This window comes from Vicia villosa, unplaced genomic scaffold (genome assembly GCF_029867415.1).
Source record: "Vicia villosa cultivar HV-30 ecotype Madison, WI unplaced genomic scaffold, Vvil1.0 ctg.003107F_1_1, whole genome shotgun sequence".
In the NCBI taxonomy this organism is placed as follows: domain Eukaryota; kingdom Viridiplantae; phylum Streptophyta; class Magnoliopsida; order Fabales; family Fabaceae; genus Vicia; species Vicia villosa.
In genome coordinates, this window is record NW_026706115.1 from 179,530 (window position 1) to 195,596 (window position 16,067).

Sequence of the window (16,067 nt, forward strand, 5' to 3'; positions counted from 1 at the left end):
ATGCACTTTTGTGTAAATGATAAATTATTTGTTAGATTGAAGCACTAAATTACATGGTTTGATAAAAATTAAATGAATAAAATAAATTTATTTTATATAAATTTAGACTATATAAAAAAAATGCAAAAACATCTATTCTAAATTAGTGACAACTTTATTTCAAAATAAACAATAAAATTAAAATAAGAAATAAAGTACGTAAATAATAATTTTTATATGTATATTTTATTAATTATATATTCAGTTAATATGTAGCCAATTTTAAATTTAATAATTAGTTAAAACAAATCAAATTAGTGAACTTACAAACCATTTTGTTCATTATTATCACTTGTAGACTATATTTGAATATAGTATATTGCAAATTTGCAATGCAATAATCATTATATCAATCAACTTACTTCCAAAAATATATTTTAATATCCTTTCATGATTACCATTGTTAAAAATGATTATTATTTCAAAAACAGAATATTTATTATTAATAGTTAATACATTGAACAATGATTACCATTGTGAAACTGCCGCGAATATGAAACTGAATTTCTAAAAAAAACATTGAACATCAATAGTTAATAGGTGATTAATAACTGTGGTATCCTTAAAAACATGTGATTCGAATGCCACCGACTCACTACGCAAGAAGAACATCATCGAAACCATAATGTACTTCAGTGATTCTCTAAAACAAATATATCAAACATTTTATTTTACAGGTTATGTGCATGTACAAAACTGAAATAAAGTAACATAAAATTCAAAGATTTAGTGATATAGAAGATAACAGAGGCTATTCTTGACTATACAAACATTTTTGTTTTAAATCTTCCTGTAGGGAAGCTGTAACTTGTCCAAGTTCTAAAAATCCCAACAAATAGTCACATTTTCTTCCATTTAAACACTAACTCGGAAACTCAATCTGGAAGACTCGACTTTTTTCAGCTATTGCAAAGAATGAAATATGATTTCAAACTTTGAACAAAGTAATGTACTCAAGCATGGAGTAGTGTAAAATAACAAACCATTGATATAACCTTCTCCACATCCTCTTTATTTCTTCCCGTAAAACGGCATTTCAAAGATTCTAATGCATCTCTTAGCCTTTTCAAAAGGACATGTCCCTCCAAAGATGGCAACTCTCATAGCTTTGCCTGCATTCCATGAAAAAAATCACCAAATGATACATCGAGACGAAACTAAACACACCATCATATTTTCTGTTTATGCACTGGTTATCATCCATCGTAGTTGATGTGTATGTATAAGACCAAAACAGAATCAGCATATGGAAAGTGCCATGACATTCTACTATATCATGTGTATATAATATATCCTCCAAAAAAATGATGGAGAGTTGGTGTTAATGGAAATTGCCATGGTATAAAATTGGAATTTATAAATCAACTACTATTTTAGCAGATATAATGCACCCTAATGAGCAATTGGAACAACACTCCATAAATGAGCAACTTCATGAGCAATACTATACTGAAAAAACGGGTTAGTATCCCACCATATTGTAACAGCAACTTATGCAAAACTACACCACATTTAATTGCAAAATTTTCATGAACAAAGTGATATGTTCATGAAAACCTCATCCTATTCTTTAGCCATGTCAAGTTAATATTCAACCTAGATATTCCAATATTCAGTCTCAGGATTCTATACTTCCCTATTATATTTCTCTACCATTTCTACTCAGAGTTAATCCCTTTGCAATTATAGTTTAGATTGGAGTTAATATAGTTATCTATATATTATGGCTATCATGCATCTTATGCCATGCTTCACATAGTTTTCCATATACTATCATTAGATTTGGAGTTCCAAATAATGCACTCTAAATAACTGATGGAAATGCTGGAAAAATACATTACCATGTGTAGAGTTTAAGAAACTTAAACAATGGTAATGTTTAGTCCTGATGATAGTTCAGTTTGGGAAACAACTAATTTATCTGAAAACAATGGTGAAGATCACAGCTGTTGATATGTACACCAGTATGCTGCTGATATGTATTTCCTATAGCAAGAGAAGCATCCCAGTAAATATTAATTTGCAGATCATGTTTAAGGTACACTATATTTTGTTTTTTGTTGAATATGTTACTTTACGTATTTCATAGATGTAGAACATAGTTAATCTACAATTTAATATAGGAGATTTAAATTTTAAAACTTTTATTAGACATTACTTTGCAAGTAGATCAAGATGCAAAAGCTAGTTGGATAAGGTAGTTAGGAATTTGCCCAAAGAAGAACTATGTTTGGAAAGTGAACTATTTGGTTCAAATAAATAAATACTTGAGGACATAGAGTGCTAAGCTGACCTTACTTAGGGACTGATGCTCAAGGGACTGCTGCTCAGATTTGGCCTGCTCTAGGGACTGCCACCATGCTTAAAGTTAAACATAATATAGTACAAAACTGACTTTGCATTAATAAGGCAATGGAAAAAGCAACTTTATTTATCAAATGAATGAGAAAAATAGTGCAAAAAGTTGGGACTTTGGATGCTTACCGTGTCATAGCAAACTAAGCATTTAAGGATGAAATGACACTCCACTCAAGATTTCACCAAAATGATGGAACCTGTACCAGCATGCTTTTCCTCTGTCGCGGGAAAGGGTAATTTTGGAGCTTTAACGCAGTTCCCCATGAAGCAAAGCTAATGTCTATGCATAAATAAAAATTAAAACACACAACTTCGGTCAAAGGACAGCATAGCAGTGTAAAACCAAAAGTAAAACCAAAAATATTAACAGGATAACTCAATATAAATGGTTATTTAAAAAAAATAAAGTTTAGTACTGATGTTAAAATTTGTTTAGCAATGAGAATCTTGCAAATTACCCCAGCATATCATAATTTGTATAATAAAGTTATCTAGTTAAATAGTAAGGCACTGGTTTTCTTCTATATCTATTTCAATGAAAACCTAAATGCAGAGTTGTTTATTTTAGTTGTAAAAATGTGTTTTGATAGTTGAAGGCAAGCAAGTAAGGTACTGGTTTTCTTGTATTTTCTTTTCAAAGTGTGGTGCATCATGTCTCAGATAGGTGACATATCAGTAACTGTGATATATTTGATTTAACCATTTGATGAATGCTATAATTTGATGATCCTAAGAATGTAATACTGTCATACTGAAACTGTGAGTATGTAACTGTGTAATAGTTGGATGCTGTGCTGTTACAAGTTTGGGCCTGAGGTGATAAATAATCAAACAAAATATATATAATGCATTAAGGATTAGGATATAAAAATTGCAGTATTTCATCAAAACATATAGCATGATCGATTTACTTCTTAAAGAACATGGAGATTTGGCACTGAAAAGTCAAATTGAAAGTGGCCATCAAAATAAGGAATCAATTGTTGGATTATATCCTTACAAAGTCTAATATGCTAGAAACAACATCAAAAAATGAGACACACAGCTAAACTTGACACACCAAATTATTCCTTTTTCAAATGCTTCGTCTTCTTTCCAGGTTTGGCTTTTGAGTTGATTCGCAAATGAAACAAATAAAACAAACACTGCAATGGACAATTCTCACATCGGTTTTACAAAAGGAAAGATTTCAAAGCATTTCAACTCAAATGAAGATGAAAATAGCAACACAAAAAGCACAGGCATCTGGAAAAACCGATGCATAGGCGATGAAAAAACGAAACCAAAAGACACAAAAAGCATAGGCAAGGAAAAACGGATGCAATACAAACACCAGGAAAGCTTGATACTAAATCTGAGCAACACATCAAAACGAAACCCAAAGCCACATAAAGCATAGGCGTTCTTTTAGATATATTTGTTAAAGAAAACAACTCAAATGAAGAGAAGAACAACTTGATGGTTAAAGACGAATGACAACGTGCGGGATGCATACCTGAGTGTAGTTTCGTTACCGGCTTGAGAGGAAATAAGGAGGGTTCCGATTTCTTGAGTTGACAGCAATGGAGGTGTAAAGCTCACGAATACTCTGCAAGCGAGAGGGAGGAAAGTGAAAATGATGAGTGAAAAAGATGGGGAAAGTAGTGTTGTGTTGGAGGGAAATGTGGAAGGAAGTACAAAATTGGTACCGCTGTCGAATTAGCAAACAACACATGGCAGTAGAAAAAATTCAATTTGTTAATTACTAAAGTAACCTTTTTGAAGGGTAAAGTTTTTTTAGGCAAAAGGTTAAATTAGGGAGTTTAGTCAATTTTATAATATTGGGTAGATAGTAGATTTGACTATAATATGTTTGTAGTGAAAAATTTACATTTTTTATTATTTTTTGGAATTTTTTAAAAAACTTAAATTTATACCAATAATTTTGAAATCCTTACTATATGGCAATTTGAAAATATTCTATAAAATTCAAAAATTTGTTTGTATTTCGCTCGGCAATTTAGAAATATGTGATACACTTATATGAGTTTTTATCAAATTTTTTTGAAATTATCGGTAAAATGCATATATGTATATTGGCAATTTCGAAATTGCCGATAAAAATGCAAACAAAATTTTAAATTTTATCCGAGATTTCTAATTTGTTGGTATGATAAAGGAGACTTCAAATGTTTGGTAAAAAAAGACATTTTAGTGTATAAGTTATAAACTGTTTCTACAAACTCTTTGACAAATTTATATTAAGGCTCTGTTTGGTAAAACTAGCTGATAGCTGGTAGCTGATAGCTTTTAGCTAGTAGCTGGTAGCTGGTAGCTGATAGCTGGTAGCTGGTAGCTGGCAACTGATAGTTGATAAGCTAATGTGAGTGTTTGGTAAATTAGTTGTTTCATTAGCTGATAGATACAAAATGACATTAATGACATTTTAATTAATGAGGGTAATAATATATTTTAGTTAAAATAATAAGGGTATTAATGGAAGAAAAACTCACAAGTTAAAAGCTACAAGCTCAAAAGCTACTTCAATTAGCTTTTGAAAAAAAAGCTAAAAGCTAGTAAAAAAGCTACAAGCTAAAAGCTAAAATAGAGTTACCAAACAAAGCTTTTTTATTAATACGAGCTGAAAAGCTAAAAGCTAAAAGCTAAAAGCTCTTTTTTTGGTCTTACCAAACAAACTCTAATACTCGAACGATTCGTCCTCAGTGGAAGCTCCTTCCCCACTAGAGTCAAGTAATTGGTTTAATAAATCTATTTAAACACACTAAAATCCAAATCTATCAATTGACTAAATCCTCAATATATATATATGTTAATTATTACAATGATCACTAAAAAAGCTTAAATGTGGAAATGCTTGTCTCTTACTTGCCATCCCAGAGTTCTTCAATTGTTTTGTACCCAGGAGAATCCTGGCTAACAAATTGTTCTCCGGGAACTACTCTTTCCTGCATCGATTCGTAAAGAAAAAAGTTGAAACCAAAATACAGCTTAAATAATTGGTTAGTCCCTATAGTACAACCAATTTCCGTTTTAATACATTAAAAATTTGTTAATTTTAGTCCCTCAAATGTGACAGATAAAATTTAGAAACTTTTCAGAATCCAACAATATAAAGCAATCATAAGATTGTATGACTTGCCTGCTGAAATTCATTGAAGTTGACTAGCAAATCTTCTGGTATAGACCAGTCGAACAGATCGATGTTTTCTTTGATCCGTGCAGTATTTGTGCTCTTTGGAAGTATACTGTGACCCATCTGTAGTCCCCATCTAAGGGCTATTTGGGCCGGAGTCTTCCCTAACTTCTCGGCCGTTGTATGCAGAACCGGATTTTTAAGAATATTACTCTCAACTCCTTTACCAAGTGGAGAATAACCCTGAATAAGATCATTGATCGGGACGAGTAGTAAGTTATCAAATCGAGATTCATATCGTGAATTAGAAGAACTATTTTCTGAAATGGTTTTGCATACTCACCGATAAGTGCACTCCCTTGGATTTACAGAAAGCGTGTAAACTTGGCTGCTGCAACGAAGGATGCAATTCCACTTGGTTAACAGCTGGAGGAACACGCGCAACATCCAAAAGATCCTGAAGCTTCTTCACGGAGAAGTTGCTGACTCCTATCGCTCGAGCCTTTCCCGTATCGTATAGTGCCTCCATTGCTTTCCAGGTGCTAGGTATGTCAGGTTTGGTAAGACGTCCGTTTCTCATGCTGACTGGCCAGTGAATCTAGAAGAATACATTGACACATTACAAACATAATACGATCTGATGTAGGAAGAAAGTAATTACATTGTCATTTACACACAAGGTAGAGATCAAGATAGTCGAGCTGCAAATCGCGTAAGGTTCTATCAAATGCCTTCGGGACGTCTTCTGGCAAGTGATCGGTACACCTAAAATATTTAACGTAATCATGATTTAAGAATGATAACGATAATGAAAACTCTCTAGGAATCAATCAGAGCGAGTTATTGCATACTTAACCTTGCCAACAAAATAGTTAAACAAATATTGATAAGAACATATAAAAAGACAAACCATAGCTTGGATGTGATCCACAATTCTTCGCGTTTAACTACTCCATTAGCAAACAGCTTTTTCAAGGCATCACCAATCTACACATAAAATTTACAGAAAGTTAATAGATAGAAACACAATACAATACTTGATGTATTGCATTTATAATCAACCTAAAAACTGTTGACTCAAAAGTAGTAAAAAAATTCCAATTGGGGTGTAATGTAACAGAACAATTCTCTTGAATGTATTTTTGTAGATGAATTAAAGCCCAGTTTGGATTAGACTTTGACTTATAGGAGATTCTTAACTAACAAAAAAATGTCCTTGTGAGTTGCAATGGAGATGTAAGATGCGAGAGGATTTGAAAATGTTCCGATGTAGAAACTGATTTCAACTTATACAAGAAGTGATTAGTTAGTAAAACTCATAATCCTCACATGTCAAAAGGTTTTCTGTTTTTCGACAATTCATTGGGGCCTAAACTCAAATCAAAACAAACACTACAAGCTTACACTTGAGAGTAGCAACTTCCATCATCTCATTGCAATTTACTGTTGACCATGGTTTTAAATTGCAGTCCGCAACCGCAATTATTGCTGATGGTAGTCTCCAAACCACATCAAACCGCAATTACAGTGTGATTTTAAACCAAGAATACGACCATATTAGAAACCACATCAGACAATTTCACCCATGTATGTTCAGTTATTGTCATCAGAAATCAAAATTTTAGAACCCCAAACTCTAATTTACATCTCATGTATTGAAAATCTTAACTTTACCCGTCTCTCGAATGTGTATTTCAAGTATCTCTATCAAAATTCACGCTGCAATGGCCACAATCACAACATCCGCAACTGCAATTTAAAACCATCCTACTGACTTAACTAAGAGAGACATTCATGACCTCAATTGCATAAAAGGGAAGGGAACACTACAGTAGTTTACTCTAATAAGTTTATATTGATTCTGCTTCTTTGGTCGCTTTATGGTATCGATAATATACCAGCGATCACCATGCCTATTAAGGTTCTAATCTTACACACTTTTCACCTTCATACCTCATTACTAATTTAAGCATCAAAGTGTTTTTGTGCAGAAATCTCACCATCAACAATGCTAGTAACCACCAAAGCAGAAATAATATGTCAAGACACATTCTATCTCGATCCCGGTCAAAAACCCGTACACTAATTTCTACATAAAAGAATTTTTTATCTTTAGATCAAAACTAAACAACACAACGTTTTAAACTGATGAGCAATTAATGACTTTCAAATTTTAAACAACTAATTGTTTATCCACAATAACAGTATTGTTGCAGTAATAAAAACAAGTTCAGCAAATGAAAGAATATGATTTCCCCAATAAAAAACCCTAACCTCCTTTTCATTTCCATAAATTTGAGCACAATCTATATGCCTATATCCAACCTGCAATAACAATATAGATGTTATGTTAATCCAAAACCATAACAATTTAAATAACTTGATAAGGCAAACAATCATAAAACACAACATTGACAGCAGTGGAAATAGCATCGTAAACAACGCCAGGTGCAGCAAGCCAAGTGCCTAAACCAACAGAAGGAATCTTAGCGCCTGTGTTCAACTCGAACCATCTCAGATCCTCACTTCCCATTTTCTACGGTGATGACAGAACCAAACTCAAACTCAGAATCTAACCAAAGAAAGTATTTACACCAAAACTTTGAAGCATATAGAAAATATACTTCGTTTTTTTTATTATTATTTTTTGTTGATGATGTTCATGAATTATATGTATTTTTAATAGAGAAATGATAAACTTACACCACTTTTAACAACTACACCCTATTTCTATACATAATACATACTAAATTTGTTTATTAATAATTTATTTATCTTGATTTCTGTGCAAAACCATGTAAAGTTGCTGATATATACGGTGTAAGATACGTAGGTGTAGGAAAAAATTGTAAGAATAGCATAGCTGTTTTAATATGAATACATAACATGTTGTAGAAGAAATATATGATATCGAATCGCATAGGATACTTCAATTGATACAATTTTTATAAGAGAGTTCTCGATATGACACATGTATATTTTAATATTTTTTTAAAAATATGATAAAAACTCACGTCTAAAAAGATGATTTCTCAATCCCATATCTCATACACGGCTTGAAATTTCAAAAATCTCTCAGTTTTTATAGAAATGTCTTTAGAATCATCCTTTTAAAAAAATTGATTTTTTTACATAGATGCATCCACGAAAGCGCTAAAACATAGTGGAATTTAGAATTTTCCCAATTAATGAGAAAATCATAATGTTCCGTAACTTAATTAATTTGAAATTTTCTCAATTAATTGAAAAATTAATTTAAGATTTTCTCAATTAATTTGTAATTTTTATCATGGTAAAATCTCATACCATGAACTTAATTAATTTGGGAAAATCTCAATTAATTTGTAAGTTAAATTGAGATTTTCTCATTTAATTAGGAAAATCTCATGTATTAACGCTTCTGTAGATATATCTACCAAAAAATTTTTTTTGAAAAAAGATATTTCCGAAAGTGCATCTACAAAAACATGAGGGTATTTTGGTCAATTTAATGGTGCGTAAGAAGAGTATTGGGTGGATTGAGAAATTGTCCTAAAAAGAAGCTTTCAAATGCAATGTTCCGAAATGATTTTTTAATTTCCATAAAAATTTCAAAATACTATTAGGTAATATTTACATTTAGAGCGATGGAAGTATGGAACCTTGACACCAAAAATGACTTTAAATACTTTCATTCGACTACTGTTTATTGTGAATAGCAGAGCCGTCTCAAGTTTTTGGAGGCCCTGTGTTGGTTAGTCATAATTTAACCATGACAAAAGAAATATAGGTTCTATTGAATCACAATTTAACCTGACAAATATTATATGAGGCCCTATATAGCGGCATTGGCTAATATGCATAAGGATTTTCCTTATGCACCATGCATAAGTCAATCTAAGCCATTGGATCATGTTTTTAATCCAATATTGAGTATTGAGTATTGAGTATTGAGTGGTGAGTATTGAGTTTTGAGTAGTGAGTGTTGAGTATTGAGTAATAACAATTGATCTTTAGAATTTGATCTAATGATCCAAGGGTCCATAATAATCTATGCACGGTGCATAGATTTTTATCTATGCACGGTAACTGCACCCCTATATAGTTATAGTTTAGTCTTGGCAAATTTGAGGTCCTGTGCATTAGCCCGCCTTACACGCCCTCAAAGACGGCCCTGGTGAATAGTGTATCAGTACTTATGAAAAGTAACTTTTAGTGGTAAATATAAGTTGACTAATGAAATATAAAAAGTTAGTTAATGAAATAGTGAAATTGGTTAATAAACGCCCATATTTTAAAAATAATATTTAGTAATAAAAATGGTTAGGTAATAAAAAGTAAAATGTGGGTTAATAAAGTTATGAAATTAGTTAATAAACGTCTGATATTAAAAATAATTTTTATTAGTAAAACAAAGTTTGTTGATGAAATCTAAAAAGTTGGTTAATGAAGTTAGGAAGTTGGTTAATAAACGCCCAAATATTAAAATTAATTTTTAGTAGTAAAATAAAGTTGGTTAATAAAATTTAAAACCTTGGTTAATGAAGATATGAAGTTGGTTAATCATATAATTTTATATCCATATTCTTTAATCTAAAAATATAAAATAATAAGAAATATTTTTTAAAAATTATTTCTTATTATAATATTTCACTGTTCGCAGTATTGGTGAACAGTAAAATGCAATTTAGTTGTAGATATTGATGTCAAAATAGCACGAGGTTCCTAACACGAGTTAGGACTATCATATCAAAGTTGAGGTTCTCGACCGTTGTAGACAATTACATTAGGATTAGTATATAAGCAATGTTTGTTTATGGTTTTAAGGTTTGCAATTTCACACAAATTTTAGAAACTCAAAGTATTGGTGTTGAGAGAAATGAGTGATCTAAAAATGTATGTATTTACGTTTCATTTTATGAATTAAATTCTTTATTTTACAAGTCATTGCATTCAAACCTACAATTTTTTTGCATAATATGTCTGGGATATTTTCGAGTTTAATCCCTTAAGTAAATTCAAACTTGTCTTTGTTTAAAAACTTTCCAAGGAAGCAAATTGACACACCCGTTGGGACCCTTTTGTGCAAAAAAATTTCATTTTTTCTTTAAAAAATGTGCGTGTTCTTCATTTGTAAAACTTCTCAAGATTTTTGAGTGTACATGAGATTGAGGAGTGGTAGGATAACCAAAAACGGCGTTAGAAGACCAACTAGAAGGTATGTTAGGAGAGTGGCGAGTTCAAGAAACAACAACAATGAAGAACAATTGTCTAATACCACGGGAGAAGGCACAATCGCTGCAAGGTCGACGGAAGCAATCACCTTCATAGCCAGCACGACGACCATATCGTCCATGGCTCGAGAGGTGGCAACATTTCTCTATCAATAGTATAAAGTCACCCTGTGACTCCTAGACTGACTATGGCAAGTGAATTTAGGCCTTACACAATAAATTTCATAATGCTTATGTCTAGTCGAGAACAATCATATGGCATGCCAACATCCATGATAACAAGTGTCATACCCCAATTTTGACCATAAGATCTCATTCCATTTACATTGGAATCAAAAGAGTATGATCATGTATTTCTTATGATCTAGGAGAGACTTTCCTTACAGGATGAATGTATCATCATTATCATCTTATTCATCAAAGCATTAATATATCATCATGCATCATTTCATACCACTAACCTCGTAAAAAAAGATATGTGTTTGTTTGTTTGCTTATATCACAAGGTAGGTGTAACACCCGTCTAAAACCCCGCGGAATATCAATTAAAATTCAGAGTAAAACATAAAAAGAAAGGTATTACAACTCCGAAATATTTTTAAACCATGACAATGTCATGCATCAGGGAAACATCAACAAATATCATTCAGTAATTATGTTAACACAGCGGAATTTATCTCAAACTGAATAAATATAAAACATCGAGATTCACATCCAAATTCACCGATCCAAACCAACAAAACATTATTCCACATAAGAAATAATTCATCAATCAAATCCTAAAACAAACGTTCCCCTAGTGTTACAAGACTAGAGCATGACACCGACACAACCGTACTAACGAAGTAACTCTACGAGTTATCCTCACCCAGCACAAGCCGCTAATCCTCAATCTGAAAAATAATCAACAATAAGGGTGAGTCTCATTCTCAATTAAACAATGTTATCAGTTCATAAACGATAAAATATCAACAGTATAATATTCACCCAACATCAGTATATATTTAGGCTATATACACATACACCAAATACAACAATTGGCCAAACACACAATATTATAACATTGAAAAACTTCCATTCATGTTATAATATATTAAACACCTAATGTAATGCAACCACATTCATGTGATACCAAACATGAGATAACTCATCTCACCGATCCACCACCATAAAGATTCGGCTACTTCTCTCACTAATTCCACACAATGGGAATTAGCTACCGCTGTCCCACCACCATAAGGGATACAACCCACAACATATGATTTAGAATGGATGCACACATATCACATACCTACAACACCACCGATCCAATGAACAACATTGTATCACATAACTCAACATAGTTATCACCAACAAGTATGTACATGTATCATGCACTATTCATAAAAATCAATCATCATCACACAATCAAAACAATCACCACATGATCACATTATCAACATTATAATTATGTTATCACAACATAACCACTTCAATCATATGAACAACATTATCATATCTCGAATCATCACACAGTGCATACGACAATAATATACTCCACAATTATGTACTAAGTACATCAAATCCTCACAACAACAACATGGGATTTACATCATCATAATACCACGTCTAACACATCCATCACAATTCAACATATTGAATTATCCACCATTGGTATAACATACATTCATCATGTAACAATCACAATAATACATAGAAACTATCATTCATCAATTCCATGTATCAAAATTAGCACATAATACACAAAACCCATACATGTTATTCTTAAATAACATTAATCCACGACATACACAGATACAATTACATATCATTTTCAAAAACACATAATAATTAAATTATCTAGTGCTAATTATTTTATTTTAATCATAAAGAGCATTCAGTTAGCTTTCTAACGCTTCGAACGGGGACCCAAACGGAATTACGGTTCAAAAGATATGAGTTTTATAAAAACAAGTATTTTTCAAAAACGTACAGTGGTAACCGATTACCCAAACACTAGTAATCGGTTACTGAATTTCAAAACCCCAAATTTTGTTGTTTTTACTATGGGTAATCGGTTACACCCCTTTCGGTAACCGATTACCTCGTACCTGCAATCCAAGAACCAGTTTTCAGCATCTTAAATCCCCCCAAACATCCCACAATTGAACCAATACGATTGTACATGAAAAACAGATGGATTTCACATGCAATATGAGTTATATCATCAGTCAAATAACACTTTTAACATCAAAAATCATTACCAACAAGTAATCACACAAAGTTCACAAAATTGAACCTAAATACCAAAACCCCAACCTAGAACATATTCTCTATCGAATCAATAATATACTATTTCAATCCTAACGCCCACGACCCGATAATAGAGGTTAACCGGAAGAGTCCCCCTTACCTTAGCCAAAATCTTGAATCTTCCTCTTTCTCCATTCTCCTCTTCCTCTGCTCTTTCACGTTCTTTTTCTCTTTTCTCCCAATTCCTTCTTTTTCTTATTTCCTTGTTTTTATGAAAATAAAATAAAACATAACCTTAGTAAAAGGCCTACACTTAGCACCCCCTCTTTACTAACACCATACTTGGCCCAATAGACTATCTCATAAATCCTCTAAGTAATTCAACAAAATACCAATTAATTCTAAATAATAATTTAAACCGATTAAATTAAAATTAGAAAATATGGGGTGTTACAGCAGGTATGTTAGATCAAGGAGAACAAGTGATTGATTTAATCAGGGTGTTGTGACTTCCAAAATGATTCAAGCTTCTACTATGATCAAGTGATTCCTCTCACCAATATTCAAGTTCAAGTGTGCATCAATCCAAGATCATCAATCTCCAATTCATATGGTGCACCAAATTAGGGTTTTTACCGAGATTATTGGAATGTTAACTTTTTTACCAGGGCATGATCTAATGGTTTGAAACATGATTCAAAGTTCTTATATGTTTCCTCATATCCCACTCATATGTCTCAATTGGCTAGAGAATCTTGATACATTGATGTTGGAAGTTTTGGAATTCATTTGATGAAAAGTCAACTGCTCAAGGACAAAGTTTGACTTTTGAGATTTTTGGTCAATCATGGACTTCTCAAGTCAAGAATCATGAAAATATGGTTGTTAGTTTCATTTTATTAAGTTTAATCAAGAAAATCAAGAAAAAGAATCAAAGATGTGAAATTAGGGTTTTGAAATTTTTCTAAAAGTTATAAAATCTCATGTTCATTTTGCCCACTTTACAAGCTTGTAACTTCTTCCTCAAGCAACCATTTTTCATACCCAAGAGATGTACTTAAATATGGAATTTCATACTTCAATGTTATAGAAATAATGAATCAAGCTCACAAGAATTTGAAGTTATGAAGTGATCAAGTTGGTGTTTCAAAGTTGTTAAAATGTCAAATACTTAGAAAATTTTCTAAGTGTCAAACAACTTATTTCTTCAATCTTGATGGCTATTTTTCTCCAAGATACAAGTTGAATCTTTTCAAGTTCTCAACATGAAAGTTGTAGTATGTGATCTCATATTTCCAAATAGTCTAATATCTTACTTGAGCACCAAGTTTCGAAGAGGTGAATTTGACATGTTCAAGTTGTTTTGAGGTCCAAGTTCATGTTAAGTTTCATGTTTAAAACCAAATTCAGACCATGTGATCTTTCTTTGCAAGTTATGTTCCTTCTAAATCTCAGTATAATGAGTGGTTTACACAAATCCTTAATGCATTACCTAAGTGTTTAAGGCATTGTTCAAGTTTCATACCATTTTTGAACCAAAGGCTTCGCTTCCATTTTGATAAAAAACACTTTGATCCAACAATTCTTGAATTTAGCTACCAAAGTGTTTCTTTTGATCACACTCCATTTAAAAGCCAAGAAGTAACACCCTAAGATCATAAAAAGCCTCCCTATTGTTTCGTGAATCACTCCATCTTTAATGGGAACTATGATGCTTTTTGAAACACTTTTGCAACTTGAAAGAAAAACCAACACTGAAACACAACCAAAGTCAATTCCATTAACTTCTAATGCTCATTTCCAAACTCTATAAATAGAGAAGAAGGCTCAGAACTCAAACACACTGAAAATCACCAAAATCTCTCTTAAAACTCCATTTTTCATACCTTTAAACCCAAGTTTTTCATTCTTCTATTTTTCATTTATTCTCTCAAGTTGCTTGACCAAGAGGACTATTGGGGTGGTGATTTGGCTAGCTACGGTTTGGAGTTTATGGCTAAAGCGAAATGCAGTTACTTTCAAAAATGAGATCTTTAGTTTCACCGAATGTATGTCAGAGATAGTGTTTACCTCTTGGAGTTAGCTTTGTTCGTTTTACAAACTGGTGGATCTTTGTAATTTTTATAGTTGGAATATTCTACCGCACTCTTGTTTTGAGTTGTAGGAATTTTTCGTTTGTTTTTTTGGACAGAGTATCCCTTATACTCCCTTATAATTTCATTGCTTATTAATAAAAACATCTCTTCATATGGACAACTGCAAATGAATGAAAAATAAAAGGGAATACACTATTGATTAGAAATTTAACATATATAAATGTTCATAATTTAATATATTTAAATATTGATGAAGGACAATTCTAATTTAATATTTTTCATTGTCTTTAACTTTTATTAACCATTAAATAATTAAATTTAGCATGAATTAAAATTTCAAAATTTATCTGGATCTGGTATTAGTAAAGAAAATGATAAACTAATTGTTTAAAGGTAAACAATTGAATAATAAAATTATTATAAATATTGTTAAATGGATAGAAAATGTAATTTTTATTTTATTTTTGATTAATCGTTTAATTAAAATCCGCTTATTGAAATGATTTCGCTAAGAGATTTAAATTATTCATGAGATTATATCATATTTAACGTCTTTAATTTGATGAATTATTAGAGAATTTAAAGTTTTGAGATTAATTTTACTAGAAAATAATTTTGTAGAGGACTTTAGAATGTCCCACGAGGGAATTTATAATCGACACTAAAATGTATTATTGATAGATATAAATCTAAAATAATTACCTTTGATTTGTTGCGAAAATTATGGAAGAATTAAATTTTAAATCTGTTTTCTAAAAAAAATATTGTTTTTGATTTGTTGCGAAAATTAAGGAAGAATTAAATTTTTTATGTGAATTTAATTTGTGCTACACGAGTTTTAGGTTTAATTTGAATTTCCACCATGGCTATTTAAGGTATCAACATAACTTCATTCCAGGTACACATCTATCTAGCCTCTGAGTTTTATTATTGAGTGATCAAACCCTAGAGTGACATTGATAATTTGCAAATTGTGATTGTTTGCCGAAAAAAGCT

General features: G+C 31.5%; 1 protein-coding gene across 6 annotated transcripts; it reads right to left on the minus strand.

Annotated features, from left to right (window-relative positions):
* Window positions 1–751: 751 nt before the first annotated feature.
* On the minus strand, window positions 752–8,186 carry LOC131640420 (aldo-keto reductase family 4 member C10-like). Of its 6 annotated transcripts, XM_058910819.1 has the most exons (13): window positions 7,941–8,184; window positions 7,805–7,855; window positions 6,441–6,517; window positions 6,208–6,295; window positions 5,874–6,128; window positions 5,537–5,773; window positions 5,263–5,342; window positions 5,065–5,117; window positions 3,893–3,985; window positions 2,524–2,677; window positions 2,333–2,389; window positions 1,881–2,025; window positions 752–1,151 (listed from the first exon to the last, which is right to left on the minus strand). In XM_058910819.1, the coding sequence occupies exons 1-8, from the start codon at window positions 8,061–8,063 to the stop codon at window positions 5,075–5,077; spliced, it is 954 nt and encodes a 317-aa protein (XP_058766802.1). In that variant the 5' UTR covers window positions 8,064–8,184; the 3' UTR covers window positions 752–1,151; window positions 1,881–2,025; window positions 2,333–2,389; window positions 2,524–2,677; window positions 3,893–3,985; window positions 5,065–5,074. The 6 variants fall into 6 exon arrangements, with proteins under 6 accessions (XP_058766802.1, XP_058766797.1, XP_058766799.1 ...); XM_058910814.1 differs by lacking the exon at window positions 5,065–5,117 and having other exon boundaries at window positions 7,941–8,186; XM_058910816.1 differs by lacking the exon at window positions 5,065–5,117 and having other exon boundaries at window positions 2,333–2,400; window positions 7,941–8,186.
* Between the last annotated feature and the right edge of the window lie 7,881 nt (window positions 8,187–16,067).